The sequence below is a fragment of the Trachurus trachurus genome (assembly GCF_905171665.1).
Source record: "Trachurus trachurus genome assembly, chromosome: 20".
Lineage (NCBI taxonomy): Eukaryota > Metazoa > Chordata > Actinopteri > Carangiformes > Carangidae > Trachurus > Trachurus trachurus.
Genome location: NC_139911.1, coordinates 17,784,271 through 17,801,759, shown reverse-complemented (window position 1 = coordinate 17,801,759; position 17,489 = coordinate 17,784,271). Strand labels below are relative to the sequence as shown.

The following is a 17,489-nucleotide window of genomic DNA, read 5'->3' as shown; positions in this document are numbered from 1 at the left end:
ATGTAGGTATGGTTCATTAATCGTTAATGGGCACAAAGCCAGCAGGGTTTGTTTTCAGCATTGTGTGTTTAACTAGCTGAAAAAGTGATTCAGCAATTTTGTTTGGATAAGAAGTGTTGATAAGTGATATGATGTTATCATACTGCAGGGATTTTGGCGTGAAGTTGAAAAGTCTCTGTCTGAATTTACAAATGCAACATGTTTACGTATAGATGTGATTCTATTATTAGGTTACTGTTCTAGTCGGTCCTTTTCTAAGGTTTCCTATGCCTCTTATTTCTTGGCTTTATGATATTGTGCCAGTATTTACATGCCTAGTGTGCGTAGGCATGCATGCCTCTCATACTTTTGAACTGTGACAGTGTTGTTGGCAGTGGTTGCATTACTTCTGCATGTATGTTGGGGAAAAAAACAAAAACAAAACGTACAGTCTGTTGTGAAGTGAACTGAGCAGAGAAACGAAAAAACAAGCGTGTCACACCCAATGCGCGCTGCTACGTCGTCGTTTTGGGTTGTGAGCGCACATGACGCGCGTACATTGAAAGTAATGTGCGCAAAAGACGCTACATCTGAACGGCCCCCGTGTACACATGCTATTTAATCAAGGCAGCGGCCAAAATCATCAAGGCCGCAGCTCTGCGCACAGTTCAAATAGACGTTGGTCACCGCACATTTCTAGTCATTTCACTTTTGATGCATCTGAACGTTAGCATGGAAAAGGACATACGCCATGTTTTTGTGCGTATACTATGCAACCTTCGTACATGAGACCCCAGGACACTAGTCCTGGCAGGTTTTGTACTTTCTGTAACCTAGCACTGCCTTCAGCAGCCATGGGTACTTGGTTAGCTCAGTGTGTCTGAATGTACCTGTACTGTATTCAGATGAAAGTGCTGGCAGTCAAACAGACTAAGTTAATGCAGAACATGCAGAGACAAAACCTCCTGATGAATAATGAACATTCACTTGCATATGTGCAGCCATGTATAATTTTAACTTGTATGCAAGGAGTTGTTGCATATGTCACATGTGACTTGCACATGTGTTGAGTCCTGTCTGGGTATGGGTGTTTTTTCTTTCTTTCTTTTATATCTACAGTATATGTAATCTAAAGAAAATTGAATAATCCAAGAATTACATTCTAAATTGGCCCAGATGAAATGAAACCGTTTCTTTTGGGCCTTTTTTTTTTAGCTCTCAGCACTATGGTTTAAGAGTCTTGTTGCCCTAAGGTGCTCCCCAGAAGCCTGTGTTTCCAGGTTTGCCAGTCTTTAATAAAACACTCTGCATTCCACCACCCTCTGTTTTAGTCAGGCTGCAGTGAATCCTGAAAGAGTAGCTGTTTTGCGTAGTATATTTATTTTCCATCTTGTTTTCTATTGTTTAGTAATCCTGTAATCTCTTTCAATCCATCCACATTATCTTTGACCTCATTATGCTAGATTATCTCAAGATCTTAGTGTTGCAGACTTGTTCAAACATATTTGTCCCATTAGACGAATGAATTGTCAATACCAGTGAACAGCGATGTAATTATTAGGCATGGTGAAAGTTGTTACCTTTTTTGCTTGTGGCACACTGCAGAGATCAGAGTGGCAGATGGACTGTTGCAACATCGTAGTCATTATAGGGTCCACAATCTTTTACTGGTTGGGCCCAATTCATTGCTGAAGGAAAATATACAGTGGGTTGCATGAAGCAACATAAACACCTGTCAACAGTCTTATGCAATCTAACATAAATGGCAAGTAAGGGCAACGCTTGTGAAAATGTATTGTCCTATTTTTGTTGAGACTTTGTCACTCACTTGTGGTGGACAAAATAACAAGCAACTTACAGTGAAGTCTACAGCTTCTAGTGCTGAATCAACATCTTCCTGACAGATTTTTGGCATTGTTGTGAGCTGTTTCAGGCCAACTGTTTTGAATTGCTTAACATTGTTTAGCCTCGATAGCCTCCATCATATACTACACTGCACAAAGGCAGATAGGAAGTGACACTGATTGTTATATAGATAATAACTGCTATATTGATAACTCAGCATGCTGTTCAGCCAAAACAATTCTTTTCTTGACTGAAACTGCATGAGGCTTTCGTATCATTTTGTGTACTGAATAATGATCACTCTGTATTCAGAATTAATGGGACGTTTACATTTGGTTGTCCTTTGACATGAATAAGGAAAGAATGGCATATTTTTCACAGTTGCAGTATATTCAATGCAAGTACCCAGGAGAGGCACCTGCAAATAGATTCAGAACTGCACAATTAAAGATGGAATGCAAATGCAAATGTGAAAAGAATAGGCACATAGCATCATTAATTATAAATGGAAGTTGACTGATATTAATTAAAAATTCCATTACTCTAACAATGGTAATCAATTATATAAAAAAGATTTGTTAATAGGGAAGCAGAGGCTTCTTTTAAACTACAAAACACCCATTGGGCTCAGTAGACAAGAGGAATTATCACAGCCCCAACCTTCTTAATAGTGTGCCCAAATGAAAATAAATTATTTTAGTCAAGAGGAGAAAAAAAAGTCAATGTCTTTCTTGTAACAGTTGTTCCCAATTCATAATGCATGAATCAACAAAACAGGCTATGCGTTAAGAATTCAAATGATGACATTAGTGATAACCTTATGTAAATTCAAAAATGTAAACATGCATCTGGTTAGCATATGCAGAGTGACTGAATGAGAGTTGGCTCGTAGAGACAGCATGATGCTATGCACACATATTACAGTGAAGATGTCTTAACACTCCATTTTTCATGATGAGCATAATTAGCAAGATGCTCTGCTCAGAGTACCAGTTGACATGACAGCTATAAAAAGAAACAGGTAGTGCAATGGACTGAAATAAGATCGCTGTTACCACCCAAACTTATACCATCTGTTGGAGTAACTATGTTTGCGCTCATCATTTTCTTTCCCTCAGATTCTTGCTCACGACTATCACACATTTTCGATTAACATTGTAGACTGTTAGTTGATGCTTTTTTCAAATGGATGTTTCAGTGATCAGGAAGTAGTTCAGAGTCTTGCTGAATCTCTTTTTGCCAGGATGTGGAATGTTTTACAGACACAAATTGGATATTGTCAGGTTCCAAGGCTGTGACCTGTAATTTCCACAATGTTCTCTCTAACCATTAGCCGTTCTTGGCCCGTCTGCAACAGTTGAGGTAATGTAGATGGCCAGTCAGTGTGTCAATTGTGTCGTGGTGCAGTGAATCAGCAGTGCTGTCCAAACAAATATTGGCAAGACCATTATTCACCTCCTATTAATCACCGGTGCAAAATACCTCCATTGACTGAAGGTCCTCAAATAGTGGTGGGGATGAGGAAAATGGGACCTCATCTGGCTGCGGAGTAACCACATACTTAGGGTAGTGGCTGTGCTGTACAGGCAGCTCCTGCTTCAGAGAGGAGGCCGTCGCTTTTTACTTACAGGATTTGCAGCACACGGTCCCTCATTGGCAATGCAGTAAACTCGCATATTGATTAATTTGAGTGATTTCAGAGGAGAATGTAACCAACCTCTGTAGAAAATGCTGTAATTGGATTTCTGCAACCAGGATTATGTGCAGCTCCTCTCAGGAATGCATATGGAAGCCACAACTCATTGCTGATAGCAAGCTGACATTGTTCCTTGAATGGCCCAGCCACCCTGCACCAGAAAGTACATTTACCAGAAATCTGTAAACATTCTGAAAGGGGTCAGAGTAATTTAATGTGTTTGGTATTGATATTTACCACAATACAATATAAACATGCCCCCTCACTTGTATCACAAAGCCATATAGATTTCTTACATTTTCTGAATAAGTTAGTATTTATCCTACATCTTCTGTAAGAATTCATTATGTGTGGTAGTAATTAGTTCAATTCATTCAGTATCTTATTTGTTTTGAACAACATCCCTGGCCGGCTGCTGTCTTATAATTATTTTTATGTCGCCATTCATTATTATGTCTGAAACTACCCTTCAATCCAAGATTTCAGCCACCGTCTTACCAAACCCAGTATTGTGTTGACAGACTGGCAGCATGTTGGTATGTTGGAGGTGGCTCTGAGTTCGTGCATTGTCAGGCCAGTGCCCTGTCATTCCACATCATGACTGCTGGTTGCGGAACTAAGTTTTGGGAGGTAGTCAGTGTACTGGTGAGCTGCTGAAAAGAAAACACTGTCAAATGCTGCAAGCTTATTATAGCTGATCGATATTGGCTTGTGAGCTATTTCTTTGCTGCTGACAGCTCGGAGCTTGCTATCTGCGTTGTGTCATGCTTCAGTCAGGTAATGGGGATGGTGATAAAAATGCACACATACGGTACACTCTGGAGACTATACAAGAAAACATGCAAAAGGAATCACATTGTGATTATTTAGCTTTCACGATAGAAGTCACAATGTTAGTTATATTTGGATTTCTTTTTCAGTGGAAACAAATGAAAATGATTATTTTTGTAGGGGTTTGTAGTAGACAAGTGTGTTTGCTTAAGGCTGGAGTATGATTTGTAGACTGTGGCATCCCTGTAGTACCACAATTCTCTGCAATACCAATTTATAATGGTATGTTGTGACATTACCTTTATCAAAACATTGCAGCCCCTGTGATTTGGATATTGCACTTGGCCATTTTGCAATTTTGATGATATTTTGATCAATTGCGCAGTCTTAGTGTGTGAAGAGAGACCAGGGGAAGACAGGGAAAGGACGAAATGGAATAGATTGACAGATATAGCCTAAGGTGTGTGATAGCAAATGGTGCCATTGAGTTATATTCACCTTTATAGCTGCAATTCCTTTGTACAGCTGCAGTTGTACTGTAAACAGGCACTTATTAAAACCAAACAACTACAGTCATCATGGCTGCTAATGTAACTGTAATTATCAACTACATTATGCACGTTGTAGCAGCTTTGTTATACAAGAGTACACGTTACATAGAATACATGTTTTCGTGTGAGGTTGCCTTTTGCATAGCAAATAACATGGTGTGAGACTGATTTTTGACATGTCACATTAATGTACATGATTGTTATTGATCTCAGAGACTGGCGTTAAGGCTTGATTCCCTTTTCTCATATCACACATGATTAAACAATACAGTGATATTGATACAACATACAGAATGCAATTTTCTACCCAGAATCACAACAGTATTGACCATCAATGTCAAGATTCAAATAGAAAATGTTGACCACGGTAGTAAGTGATACCGATTGGGACATTAGCACGCCATTTGGAAATATGATCCAGGCAATTTAGAAGAAAAGTCCATTACCCAAGAGGGCAAAATATATGAAATATATTACTTTGGCAGTGCAGATGAATGACATCATTAGCTTTTATTTCAGCTGTTCTTCTCAGAATTTCTCGTAACATTCATCATCAAAATATATTACAATTGTAAATGCCTTCAACCTCTTAATGTCCTAACAAGCAACTGAATCACTGGCACACCTCATACATAATCTTCAGGAGAGCAATTCCATATTACTTCGTACATGGCAGTGAATTAGTTGGGCAGCATAACTATACATTAATTTAAGGATAAGACAACAAAAAGGTCATTTGTAAAAAAAAAAAAGCTGCATATTTACTTCAGCTATTTTGTTTATACATAATAATATATTTATATTTTATATATAAAAAATGTGAATGTGTGAATAATCACTTTTAATGGAAAAACCTGTTGGCACTGTTAAGAGTAGGGCCATTGATCTGCAGATAAATGCATCAGACTGCAATGTTCCCTATCTTTGTGAATGCTGTATTGTTGTTAGACAGTCAGGTACAGCATTGGTCATACGTTATGGATGTCATGGAACAAGATTGTTGTTTGGCAGTTTTCTCAGGCTCTGCATCTAGTAGCCTCACTTAGCTGTAGGTCACTGAATAGACCCCTGCATACCGTGCAAAGCAATTAAGTTATGAAGCATGTGATTTTTAGCGACCGTGTTAATTAGCTGCTGACTTGCACTTAGTCCCACTGAAGTATTTAACAACAATGGCTATCATCATGGCATGTAAACAGGTTTGCTGCTTTTATATGGGCCTCTTTAGGTTTTCAAGCATTTTACAGCTAAATTCCAGAGCATTTAAACTGAACCATATTTAACAATGTGGAACACGCTATCACCAGTGAGGCTGGTAAATTTCATATGGTCAGATAATGGATTCTCTCTTTGTTGGGGCCGGTGCATAAGTCTTGTTGAAAAGGTTTTTATGCCCTCCTCATAGGTCCTCATTGAAAGATTAAATTGCAGGCTCCACATCAGTGATAAATCTCAGCCAGGTGTGGGGTGGGACTGGGAGCAAGAGCCATCAATGAAAAGAGGGATGGTTATTCCTTGTCAGGCAGGAAGCATGGGAATAAACAAGTTGTGGGAGAAACAGGGCTGCCCTTTCTAGGAAAAGTGGTTTATTGACTTTTATTTAAATGAGTGACCTTCTGAGGGGCAAGTGTTAGAAACGAGGCGTTGGAGCATGCTGCTGCATGCCATCACATGTTTTGTAAGGACAGTGAGAAACTTACTCTTTCTTTGTGTCAGTCCTAAGTGTGACTCTGTAAGATGATTAGATTTCTTTTTAACCTTTAATCCATGTGCTGTTATGGATATGATGTTTGCTGAGTATTGCAAGTTTTTTTTTTTTTTCTGAACATATTCCCTTCCTGCATTTTCTTGCCAAGTGTGTAATTTATTTCGTCCCCCTTGAGAGAGACTTGGACATTTCTTGTTATCAAGTTCCCTTGACTGGTTAAAAAAAAAAGAAAAAAGGTTGTGTTGGGTGATTTCTTTGGGTGGGATCGCCACTGTGGAGTCCATCTGACTTGCAAAGATGTTTTATTTTAAATACACTGGGAAACTATGGGCATTTCCCTTATGTGGGTCAAATCCTTCATCAGGGAGATGATGCAAATGATAGATGCACTGTGTAGTCTCTCTGAATCCCCCTGCTTTCTATTCAGTCTCCCTGTACCTTCTCTATCTATCTCCATCTCTTCATACACAACACTTTCTCCGCTCAAATCAAAATCTTTATGTGCATTGTGCTATCACAGTATAAAGCCAGTATAAATTATTAGACAGCTCAAATTGAAAATACAAGAGGACAAATCTTCTTTTCTTTTTTCCTGTTTGCTTCAAATTTTTATCCACTTACATCACAGTGATGCACTGTGTGCTGTGTTTTGTAGCACCGAGTCTGAATGTCCCTGCATTGTTGTGCTGGCAAGTCTGAGACACATGTTGCTTTTGATTACACCTCCTCTGGTAGCAAGTGGTCATTAGAATATTTATCATGCATTGAAATGACAAGAACAGTTTCTTTTATGTAGATTGTGAAATGCCACATTGCTATAATTCTAGAGAAAATATGTCAAACAGCAATCCACGACCATTATCTTTAGATGGAGAGTGCAGTGACGCCAGACAGAAATTCTAGAGAGTAGCTGCTGAACTCAGCGGAGAGTTAAACAGAGACCGAGGGAAAGCAGCTCGACTTGATATATAGCCTCACCACTAATGGCAGATTTTTCTTGCAGATAAACACTGCTCAGCATAGGGAAGGCCTCTGCATTATCTAATTGTGAGTACACGGGGTCGTTACATTAACCCTCTTAAACCCTCTGGGCTTTAATTGCTAATCTGCAATGATGCCACTGTTGTCAACAGGAGATTGTCAGAAGTTTCACTGCATAATGGATCATGTTAAATGTGAAATGTTGGTGCTAGTGATCTCTAATCAGAATCTTGTAATATGCTGTGTCTCAACTGAGACAGTGATTATTCATAGCTTTAGAATTTTTTTGACAGTCTGCTTCCACAGCTTTACAATGTTAATAGTACCCATCTGTGTTTATTCTTAATGGTACTGGATCTTGGTGGTGACACTGCACAACCAGCCATACAGTTTTTTTTTGTTTAAATATTCTTGCTAGACTGCTTGCTTTGTTTATAGTTGAGGTCCGCTGTGGTATTTTATACCCCCATTGTACTATTTCAAAAGTAATTGATTCACTTTAACCAGCAGTTTCATCTTCCACAGAGGAATCTTAGTGGAGACTCTCCAGAGATTGTGACTGTGAAAAATGAAATAATCACTTTTCTAAACCACTGCAGTTCAATCGCTCTTGAGTAAGGCCCTAGAGCAGTTGTTCCCATACTAATGCCAGCAGTAGGGACCGGTAGCAGTGCTAAAGACCATGTGAAAGCTTGTCATGACCTTATTTGCACCTCAGAGTGCAAAGAGGATAATTAAGTAAGTAGTGTAAGTAGCAGCCTCCAGTTGTGACTGTAGGCTTCCCTACAATTCCCCTCACGTTTTGTGTCTACAGCCTCAATTTGCTTCATCAAGAAGCTGTTGAGGCAACAATATATACATCTATGCAACCATTTATTTTATTTTATTCATTTATTATTTTACATGTGTGTGTGTGTGTGTGTGTATGTGCAATATCAATATGAATAATGTTACAGTACTTATTGTTTCTTGTTGCTTTTACAGTAACACTGTTTCATAGTTTTGTTTTCAAACTAGAATGTGAACACTTGGTATGGATGCTAAATTGATTGTGTCTATATTAATCTTTTTTTATTCCATAGTCACATGCGACCAAAACAATGCAGACTGTGCATGTTTTTCTGGTTTCTGGAGAACATCTTCCTTTGCCAGCACATTAATCCAGAATAGACAAAACAGCATGCAGAGATAAATAATATTAAAGCAGAAGCAAGCGATACGGTCGTTTTGGCTAACTTTGTTAGTTAGCAGCCCCCGCCCTCGTCATGGATCTATTGGTCCTCGTCCCTACGTCACCACATTCACGCGCATCCCTTGGCTGCACACACAGCCCTTCATGCCATTCTCTCTCCTCAGTGGATAAAGGTTGTAGGATACAAGGAAGTATACAAGACGTTTTCTCCTCGGCTTACAGCAGAGCAGAGTGACTGACAGACCCGTGTTTCAGACCAAACACTCTATGTAAGTGATTGCTGGAAGATATAACTATTTAAGACTTATATTAACACAAATATTCCGCTTACTTCTGCTTTAACGTTAGTATTTTCTTCTCTCTATAATTACCTGCACTGTACTAATTTTACTGTCCTCCATATTATAGCATGCAATCATAAGAGAAGGTATGCACAAGGCAATGGAAACAGTGAGCTTGAGGATATATGTTTGGGTTATCTCTGGTTTGATGACCAAAATTTGAGTGTAAATTAACTTTTAAAAGTAATTAATCAGTCAATATCACAAGGATACATTATGCAAACTAATGTGTTGCACAACAACCCAAAAGTTTACTTAGTTAACAATATGGGGCTGAAACATTGTTACCCTAAAGAGAAACTCTCTCTCTTGCTCTGTTTCTCTCATTCCTGTGCTCTCTCTCTTGCTCTCATATGGATAACTCAAGTAATGACAGTTAAATGACAAATACATTTTTTTGGCTTTTACGGCTAAAACTAAATTGTAATCACATACAATGTGTCTCTCTCATTAACTACAAAACTGAACTAAATCACAAGTTCTGTCTGTTGATCTCCACTTAATCACAGCACAGCTCCTACACAGCAAGTGCTGCCTGATTACAGTGTGTGCACACATTTTAGAAATATATGGGTTTCGGAGTTAGCACCCGTCCCATGTGTTGAGGCTAGTCCTCACTGCAGGCGGTCCCGGTTCGAATTATGCTTTTAGATCAGGGGTTTTCAAAGTGTGAGGCGCGCCTCCCTTGGGGGGCGCCAGAGAGTTTGAGGGTAGGCGCGACATGAGAAAAAGAAAAAAAGAAAAACTGAAAACATTCAAACAAAAGATGAGTTACATGTCACTTGCACATAGGGCTAAATGATTAATGTTTTTGCAGTAGCCTAGTCTATAATTTGCAATTATACTGCGATATGATAAAACACGATCTTGTTGTAACACACAGGCTGCGATATGCTCGACTGATGTGTCAGGGAGCAACACACACAGTCAACTCCCGACGCGTCATAAACTGACGCTTGGTCAAGGCCCTTTCGCGTTGTGCACTGACGCCCAAGGTGCCCGCAGGGAGATCTCAATTGATTCCAATGCAATCCCCTCCGCGGCGATATGTGACGCTCAGAGCAAGTGATCTGTGTTGCAGGGAGAGCGGAGCCCTACTGTACGTCGGCTGTGGAACTATTCTGGTTAGAAAAAGAAGAGCTGCACAGCATACTGTATGAACGCAACTCAAAGAGACCCGGTGCCTCTCACAGTGACCAGTGAGCTCAGCTGTAGCACCGCGTGTCCTCCCGCATAAAGCCGCAATATACCGCTCCTAAAAAAAAAAAGAAAGAAAAAAAGATGCACGTCGCGGCGGAGCTGACCGGCTGAACAGCTGACATGTGGTCAAGACGTACTACAGTGGAGACCTGTCACAGTGTCACCTGTGCATTGATATAAACTTCAGCCTCAGACTGTCTGCTTCCCAGATGATCACACAGGGAGAGCATGAAGCTGCTTGTGTGATGAGTGTGTTACAGAGTTCTATCAGTGTTTAGGTTTATTAGTCAGTGCTTTATGTTGTCATGATAATTAATGCGTTTAATGAATCAAATATTGTTTTGGTCATAGTAACTGATAATAAATAGGCTATGTTTAATTCTCTCTCTCTTTTTTTTTTTTGGGGGGGGGGGGCGCGGGGGGCGCACAGCTGTTTATTTTTCATTAAGGGGGGCTCACTCTCTCACACTTTGAAAACCCCTGTTTTAGATGATTGGGATTTCTCTTGGATTTCTCTGCACACCTGTTACACTCGGTTGCGCTGACTTTTTTTTGACATGAGCTCGCATCGACGTCATGGCGTGCCGGACTCCCCTACATGGTCATGCCGAGGTCTCTGCTCCAGCCGGCCCCGCCTCCCCCCATGCTGCTCTGTTGTGGCTGGTGGCTACTTCCTGCTTTTTCCCTGCATGTTTTAGCGCTGTAGCGTCACTTTACTAAGTTTTATTTAGAAGTTTACGCCGACGTTTCATGCAAGTGAAGCTGTACCTGTGTGAGCAGCGACGTACCGCCGGGGCGACGTTGTTCGTCGGACCGACGTAACGCTGGACCGACGGAGCACCGGAGCTCCGGAGCTGCAGCGGCTCCTCACACAGGCAGAGCCCGTCTGCAGGCCTCCTTGGCCGGGCAGACGTCCGTGCTCATCGCGGTAGAGAAAACCATCGCTAATAAACATACCTGCATGTTTTTTAGACGTTTGCCGCCGTGTGGTTATTGTTTTTAGGAGATAAATGTTGATCTCATTGATGAAATCTTACAATTGTGGCAGTTGGATTAGTTTGAATGAAAAACGAAGCTGTGAGAAGGAGGAGGAGAGGAGGTGCAGTGCTGCGGAGCTCTGTAGTCTATGTGCACAACTCATCACATTTACATCAATAAATAACTGTTTTACAATGAACTGACCAGTCTGCATATATTTTAAATTTATTTTATGAAGTTATATTACATGTTACATGGTTACAGTAGCCTAGGCCTACATGGCAAAGACTTCTCACCATCTTTGGTTAGGGTGAGACTAGGTCATGGGCACATTTCATTACACAATGTAGACTGGTCAGATGCATACTGGAGATACTGGCAATTTGCCTACTGCAGATTTAGCTTTTGTTTGCATACTACATTTTGGCCAAATCAGTATAGGTACTAGTAGTAGACATCGCCATGGTAACGCAATGCTGAGGGAGTGGTTCATTTGCATTTAAAGGGAGGGGCCACTGAAACAGACCGTTTTGCAGAGCCCTGTTTTTGAGAATGCTGTGATGTTTGATCTTTGGGGTATTTTGACCGAAGCATGTCTTTAAGACACCCAGGAACTATTTTAGTTGGTGCAAAAAGGAGCATAATAGGTCCCCTTTAACTCTCCTGTACATTAAAGGTGAAAACGCCCCCAAAAATATACTTTAAGAAATACATACTATGTGGGTTTATACCTAAAACTGTGGCAAGGCAAACAACATTTTGTATCAATCTCATACTATATGTGTAGTGTAATTTACACTATATACTGCATTTCAAATCAGTCATCTGAGTCACTGAACCTATATCAGCAACAGTAAGACATTCACAAGGACAGCTAAATGTTATCACCTTGTTTCCAAACATCTGCTGTTACTGCAAGCAACCACTGGTGCATTCAGGTGAACATCACCAAATAATGGACAAACTAGTTGATCCGTAACTCAGATAGACTTTCAGAGGTTCTACTCTCCTCATTTCCTCCTCCTCCTGTTGTTGTTGTCTTGAATTTTGCATGCTGTCAGAAATGACACAAATTAGTGCGTCTTATTAGTAATGTGAATTGTGTTTTTTAATGGCCAGTGCTAATTAGCAGTGCTTTGACTGTTGACATTACAATTGGCAGTGATACATTTCATTCAATACTCTTGAAATTGATTTTATTATTACTGTGTCAGGATTTTGATAAAACTGGCTTAAGCAAAGCTTCAGTGTTAGAAGCATCACACATTTCTGAATAAGGTTTCCTTTTGTGTGGTGAGGCAAAGTAGAAACCAACCCAAAAACTTGAAACACTTTCTATTGACCCAGAGGCCTCAAAATCAAATAGCAGTTAAGAAAGCCATTAATAGATAAGAACCAACCTGTATTTGTTACCACCTGCTCCCTCCTGCTTTTAACTTTTTAGTTACACCTGTTTAACAATGACTTTTCTTGTGCCTTTTAATATGAGAACTATTACTGTGTATATAAATGCAACACATTAATACACAAAAAACATAAACAAATCTGTTATCCAAGCCTAAGACATTACAAGGATCCTAGTAGCTGAATGACTGTCATGCCAGTCACAGGCACGTATGTCATGTATGTTCCCTAAAGCACTGTGCTTTCACGATATATTTATCAATGTATAAAAGCAGGACAGGAGAAGAGACATCAATTAAAATGATAATGAACGTCAACATCATTGTGAACGGACACAATGAATGAATATACACTTTCTTACTCTACAAGTGTGCTGGGGCAGATGAGTGTTCAGAAGTTCTATGCAAAATATTTTTGGACCTGCAACTTTGAAGGAAAAAAAAAAAACTGAACCTGCTTCTGCGTATTCCTTTTACCTCTGTTGTCTCTCAATAGAGGACACTGCCAATATCATCATAACCAAAATGCACTTTGAAGGTTCATTTGTAAAGCTACATTGCCTACCTACCTATTACATGAGTATGGCAGAAAATTACCCTATTTTAGTAATGAGATTACCACTGAACAGTTTCAGTGGGTAATTATAAAGAATTTGTGTTGCACCAAAAATCTCCTCACACATTATGACACAAACAACCAAATGAATATGAGTAAATCTACAGAGTGGTAAATAACTTCAGTACATTCACTAATGCTCAGAGAGAAAGGTATAGAATTAAGATGTGCTGCTCCTCATCTCAGTAACTGAGATGGACAATTAATGCTGATACAGTACTTGGCAGTAGCACTCATTATAATAATGAGCCACTTATACTATTGGCCACCCCAGTACTCTGCAGGTCACTGACTGAAAATCTTGTTTGTGCTTTTGAGTGAATACATGAGTACACTTGATGTATTACAGGACAATCATTCATTGCTCCTTTAGAGTCTATTCATGTGTCTTGAAAGAAAACTGTTACCCTTTTACACACCTCTTTGCTGGTACTTGATAACTCTTTAGAAGACATGTCACCAACACCCAGTCCCTAGGAAACCTTTATCCTGTTACAAGCACAATCATTTTAAAGCAGGCGACTTCCCTTAAAGATTGTCCTGACAAAGGTCCTAGGATCTCATCTCCAAATGCTTTTCATATGGCATAGAATCAGTCAATTATTTTGAAGCAGTGCTGCAGCTCAGGATTAAGTGACTTAGGAGTGCAGGAGAAAGCAGCCTCCCTCCCCCTACTTTTAGCCTCCAAGACTTCCACAAACAGCACGGCTTGTCAGGGCTGATTGCAGCGGCACTGGGGCAGATAAGTCAGTCTTACTATTATCCTGTGTAAGCTAGGAGTGCCAAATTACAACTTTAGCCTTAAACCCCCACAGAGTTTACTTACGGATGTCTTAAGCCACGGCAGAGAATAAAAAAATCCTATACTTAAAACATAGATGGCCAAGATTTAAAGGAGGGGGGCAAAAAGAAGTGTGTCTTGTCGTATGTGTGTATATCTCAGGCCATTGGGTCTCTCTGCTGGGTTTTTATTACTGTCAGCATCTTCCCTGGGTCATAACCATGATGTTCTGACAGTTTTACAAGGACTGTAGTTTAAATTTATTTCTGCCACGCAAACGATTCTAGTGCCTCACTGTAATGTGTGTCTGGCTACTTTAACATAGAAGTATAGGGACAGCTCCATTAGCAAGAACAGCTTTTTTATCCCATGCCTGAGACCATTTATATATTAAAACACTAACAAACAAGGACAGTTTTACAAAAGCATTACTAGATTAAGTTGGTGAGGCTTCACTCCAAGGACAAAATGAACATGGTTGCGGCAGTTGCTGTAGTTGATAAATGTACAGTAGCAGAGAGTAGATTAACCCTGAGTAATTACCTGCATTCCTGTATAAAGTTGCCCTTAACCATGGTCAGATCTTTTGTTTTGTTAGAAAAATGAACAAATGATCTGTTTCAACTAGTAAAACACAAATCATTTGCAGTGTTCTTGACCATATTGAAAACATCACATTGACAATGTAGGCAGGGGAAAAGTGTGCAAAGTCCTCAGTTAATGATTTAAACAAAAGCTAATTGGAGTCAGGAGTTATCAAACAGTGAGTTCAAGCAATGAAACCAGATTGGAGGTGTGGGTTAGAGCTAAAAAAAAATAATAGTATGCTGTTCATGGGGCGATATAGCTCAGTTGGTTGAGCAGCACCTCATGTGCAGAGGCTACATTTCTCGCTACAGCCGGCCCTGGTTTGAATCCTGAATCTGGTGGCCCTTTGCTGCATGCCATTTCCCCTTTCTCTGCCTCCCCATTTCCTGTCTCTCTTAACTAACCTGTCAAATTCGATCAAAGGTGAAAAGCTGTTCACAAGAAATCATGCCTTGCAAAAAAAACAAAACATTGACGATTAAAAATTGTGGACACTTAAGGGTTCAGAGTCATGTCAATTTACCAGACATAGACAGTCTGTGACAAATTGTCTATAAATTGACACCATGATTTTTCCTGCATAGAGAATATGATGCCGGCTGCCACCACTATATTTCTCACCGCCACCAGCTCACGAGTCAGTGTTTTGTTTTTTTGGGGGGTTTTATGAATGTATTTTGAAAGGACAGCTGGAGAGAGACAGTTAGGGGTTAGGTAGCTCCACGTACCACCACGTACCACCACGTACCACCACCACCTCATTTTCGTCCAGAAAAAACCCTGTGACATGATTTTGTTGTGTTGCTGCTCTCACTACATATGGAAACCCATGCAGCAAAGCAAAAAGCAGGATGCATAACAGTGGACCTGAGTAACGGCTGAAGGCCTAAAGGAATCATGGTACGGTGGAGGCAGCACCAGCTTTTTCTTTACCATTGTCGTTATTTCCAGTAACATACTTAACTTACCTTACTGAGAAGACTGTTCCACTGTTCATGTTTATACACATCATTAATGCATGAATATTTTGCAGTATATCTTATTATATATGTTGATGTCTGCTATTCTGGTTTCAGCTTCTCTGCTGAAACTTTCAATTAGTAGTGTTGTTTTTCTCTATCTTGTCTCCCTCACGTTCTGTTGCTTCCCCCATTTACCACCAATTCAATTTCTTCCAAGCTTCTTACTATGTGATTTATGACTCTTTGCACACCATAAATAATGGAAGACATTAGGCTCTTTACCTTGCCCACGTACTGCGGGTCTGACCCCATATACTCCTCCAGTACAAAGAACTGGTTCCACACCCAGCCCCTTTTGACCCGCTGAAATCCAGCTGCCCCATTCCTCATAGGGCCCACCAAGCTCTTGGCGTGCTCCCTCCCTGTCCTGCTCCGTCCCAGTGGCGGTGAGGGTGGATGTAAAGAGGAGACTGAGCCTGCGTCGACAACAATCCACAGGAACAGCAGCAGGCAGTTCCTTGTTAGCATTGGCAATCTGTGAGGTTAAGGTCCCCAAGTTGAAGTCCAGTGTTGAGACCTGAGCCACACTGAAACCACTTGTGAAGGTCTTTATAGGGAATGGGTGAGGTGGGGGGCTGTACCAGGCGTGGCAACCCCACAAAGCAGTTTTCCTAGGTTTGGCAGGATCCCACTCAGAGATTTATGGAGCTCATCACCTGGAAGAAACAAAACAAATGCTCAGTTTGTTTGCTTGAGGTTTCCATTACCTAATCATCCATTCACTCATTAACTGTAGTTATGATGTATTGTTATTGTTCTGGTCAGACACTGTCTTACAGCACATGCTATGTGGTGTTAATACTTTGCTCTCCTTAATACCAATAATTTTGTCTCAATTTATGGCCCATATTCTTTTTCCACACCTCCCAACTGCTTTAGGTTTTAACTGCTCAGTGTCAGAATTATTTATCTGCTTAAGGCTTACCTCTGCACTACACAGCTCTTTTAGATGTATCGTCTAATTAGCTAGAGTATTTGTCTCCTTAGTGAGAACTTTGGCTTTGTTTTTGCTGTCAGTAACATGCCACCTCACACTGTGCTGCATGCCTGTCATTGTAACTGCAGTTCCTTGATTACCCAGTAAGGGCGAAAGTTGTGTATTATTTAATGACACTTTAATGAGAGGGTACTGATGAGCTTTTATGAATAACCTCAAAACCTTGTTTGTGTACATTACTTAAACATTTCAGAAAACTGCTCAAAGGGGAGGTAAACCTTTTTTTGTGTCTAAAATGTGCCGTTGTTACACCAGTTGCAGCAATCATTTGAAGATATAGCATGATGCATTGGCAGTTCATTCATCAAAATGACACGTATGCTGTATGAGATGTCAGCGCAAATAACCATGCACACAATGATTTCTTTAAGATGCTTTGCTTTCTCTCAGACATCAGTCTGGTGAGGAGCACAACAGATTTGACAAGCACGGCCACAGGAGATTGTTCCGCTTGCTGCAGAATGTCATTTGACAGACTGCTTTCAGTGAAAGAGGGAGCTCGTACAGAAGATTACCAATATGTAATCCAGCTCACAGATGTGCAATTGAATAATTAATTAGTTCTTTCTTCCAATATGTATTTTTTTTTCACATCCCTACAAGGGAAGTACCAGTGGGATGTAAGCATGGCCAGGATGCAGCATTTCACTGCATTGTCCTGTCATACCAGTGAGACTGATTTAGCATGCAAGAGTAAGCATAAGCGTTGTGTGTGTGTGTGTGTGTGTGTGTGTGTGTGGGGGGGGGGGTTCCCAAGTATACTTCAAACATTTTCATTCAAGTGGATTTTTTACACAAAACTTTCCTGTTTGCATTCCAGAAGTCCAACTTGTTCAGTTA

General features: G+C 40.3%; 1 protein-coding gene across 1 annotated transcript in view; it reads right to left on the bottom strand.

Moving 5' to 3' along the window:
- Positions 1–16,120, bottom strand: part of LOC311003835 (cadherin-12-like) — a gene marked incomplete at both ends in the record, with an annotated part of 70,311 nt that extends 54,191 nt beyond the window's left edge. The window contains one exon of the mRNA XM_083995722.1: positions 15,875–16,120. Within this exon, the coding sequence (XP_083851848.1) occupies positions 15,875–16,120 (246 nt within the window). The remainder of the gene's footprint in view (positions 1–15,874) is intronic.
- Between the last annotated feature and the right edge of the window lie 1,369 nt (positions 16,121–17,489).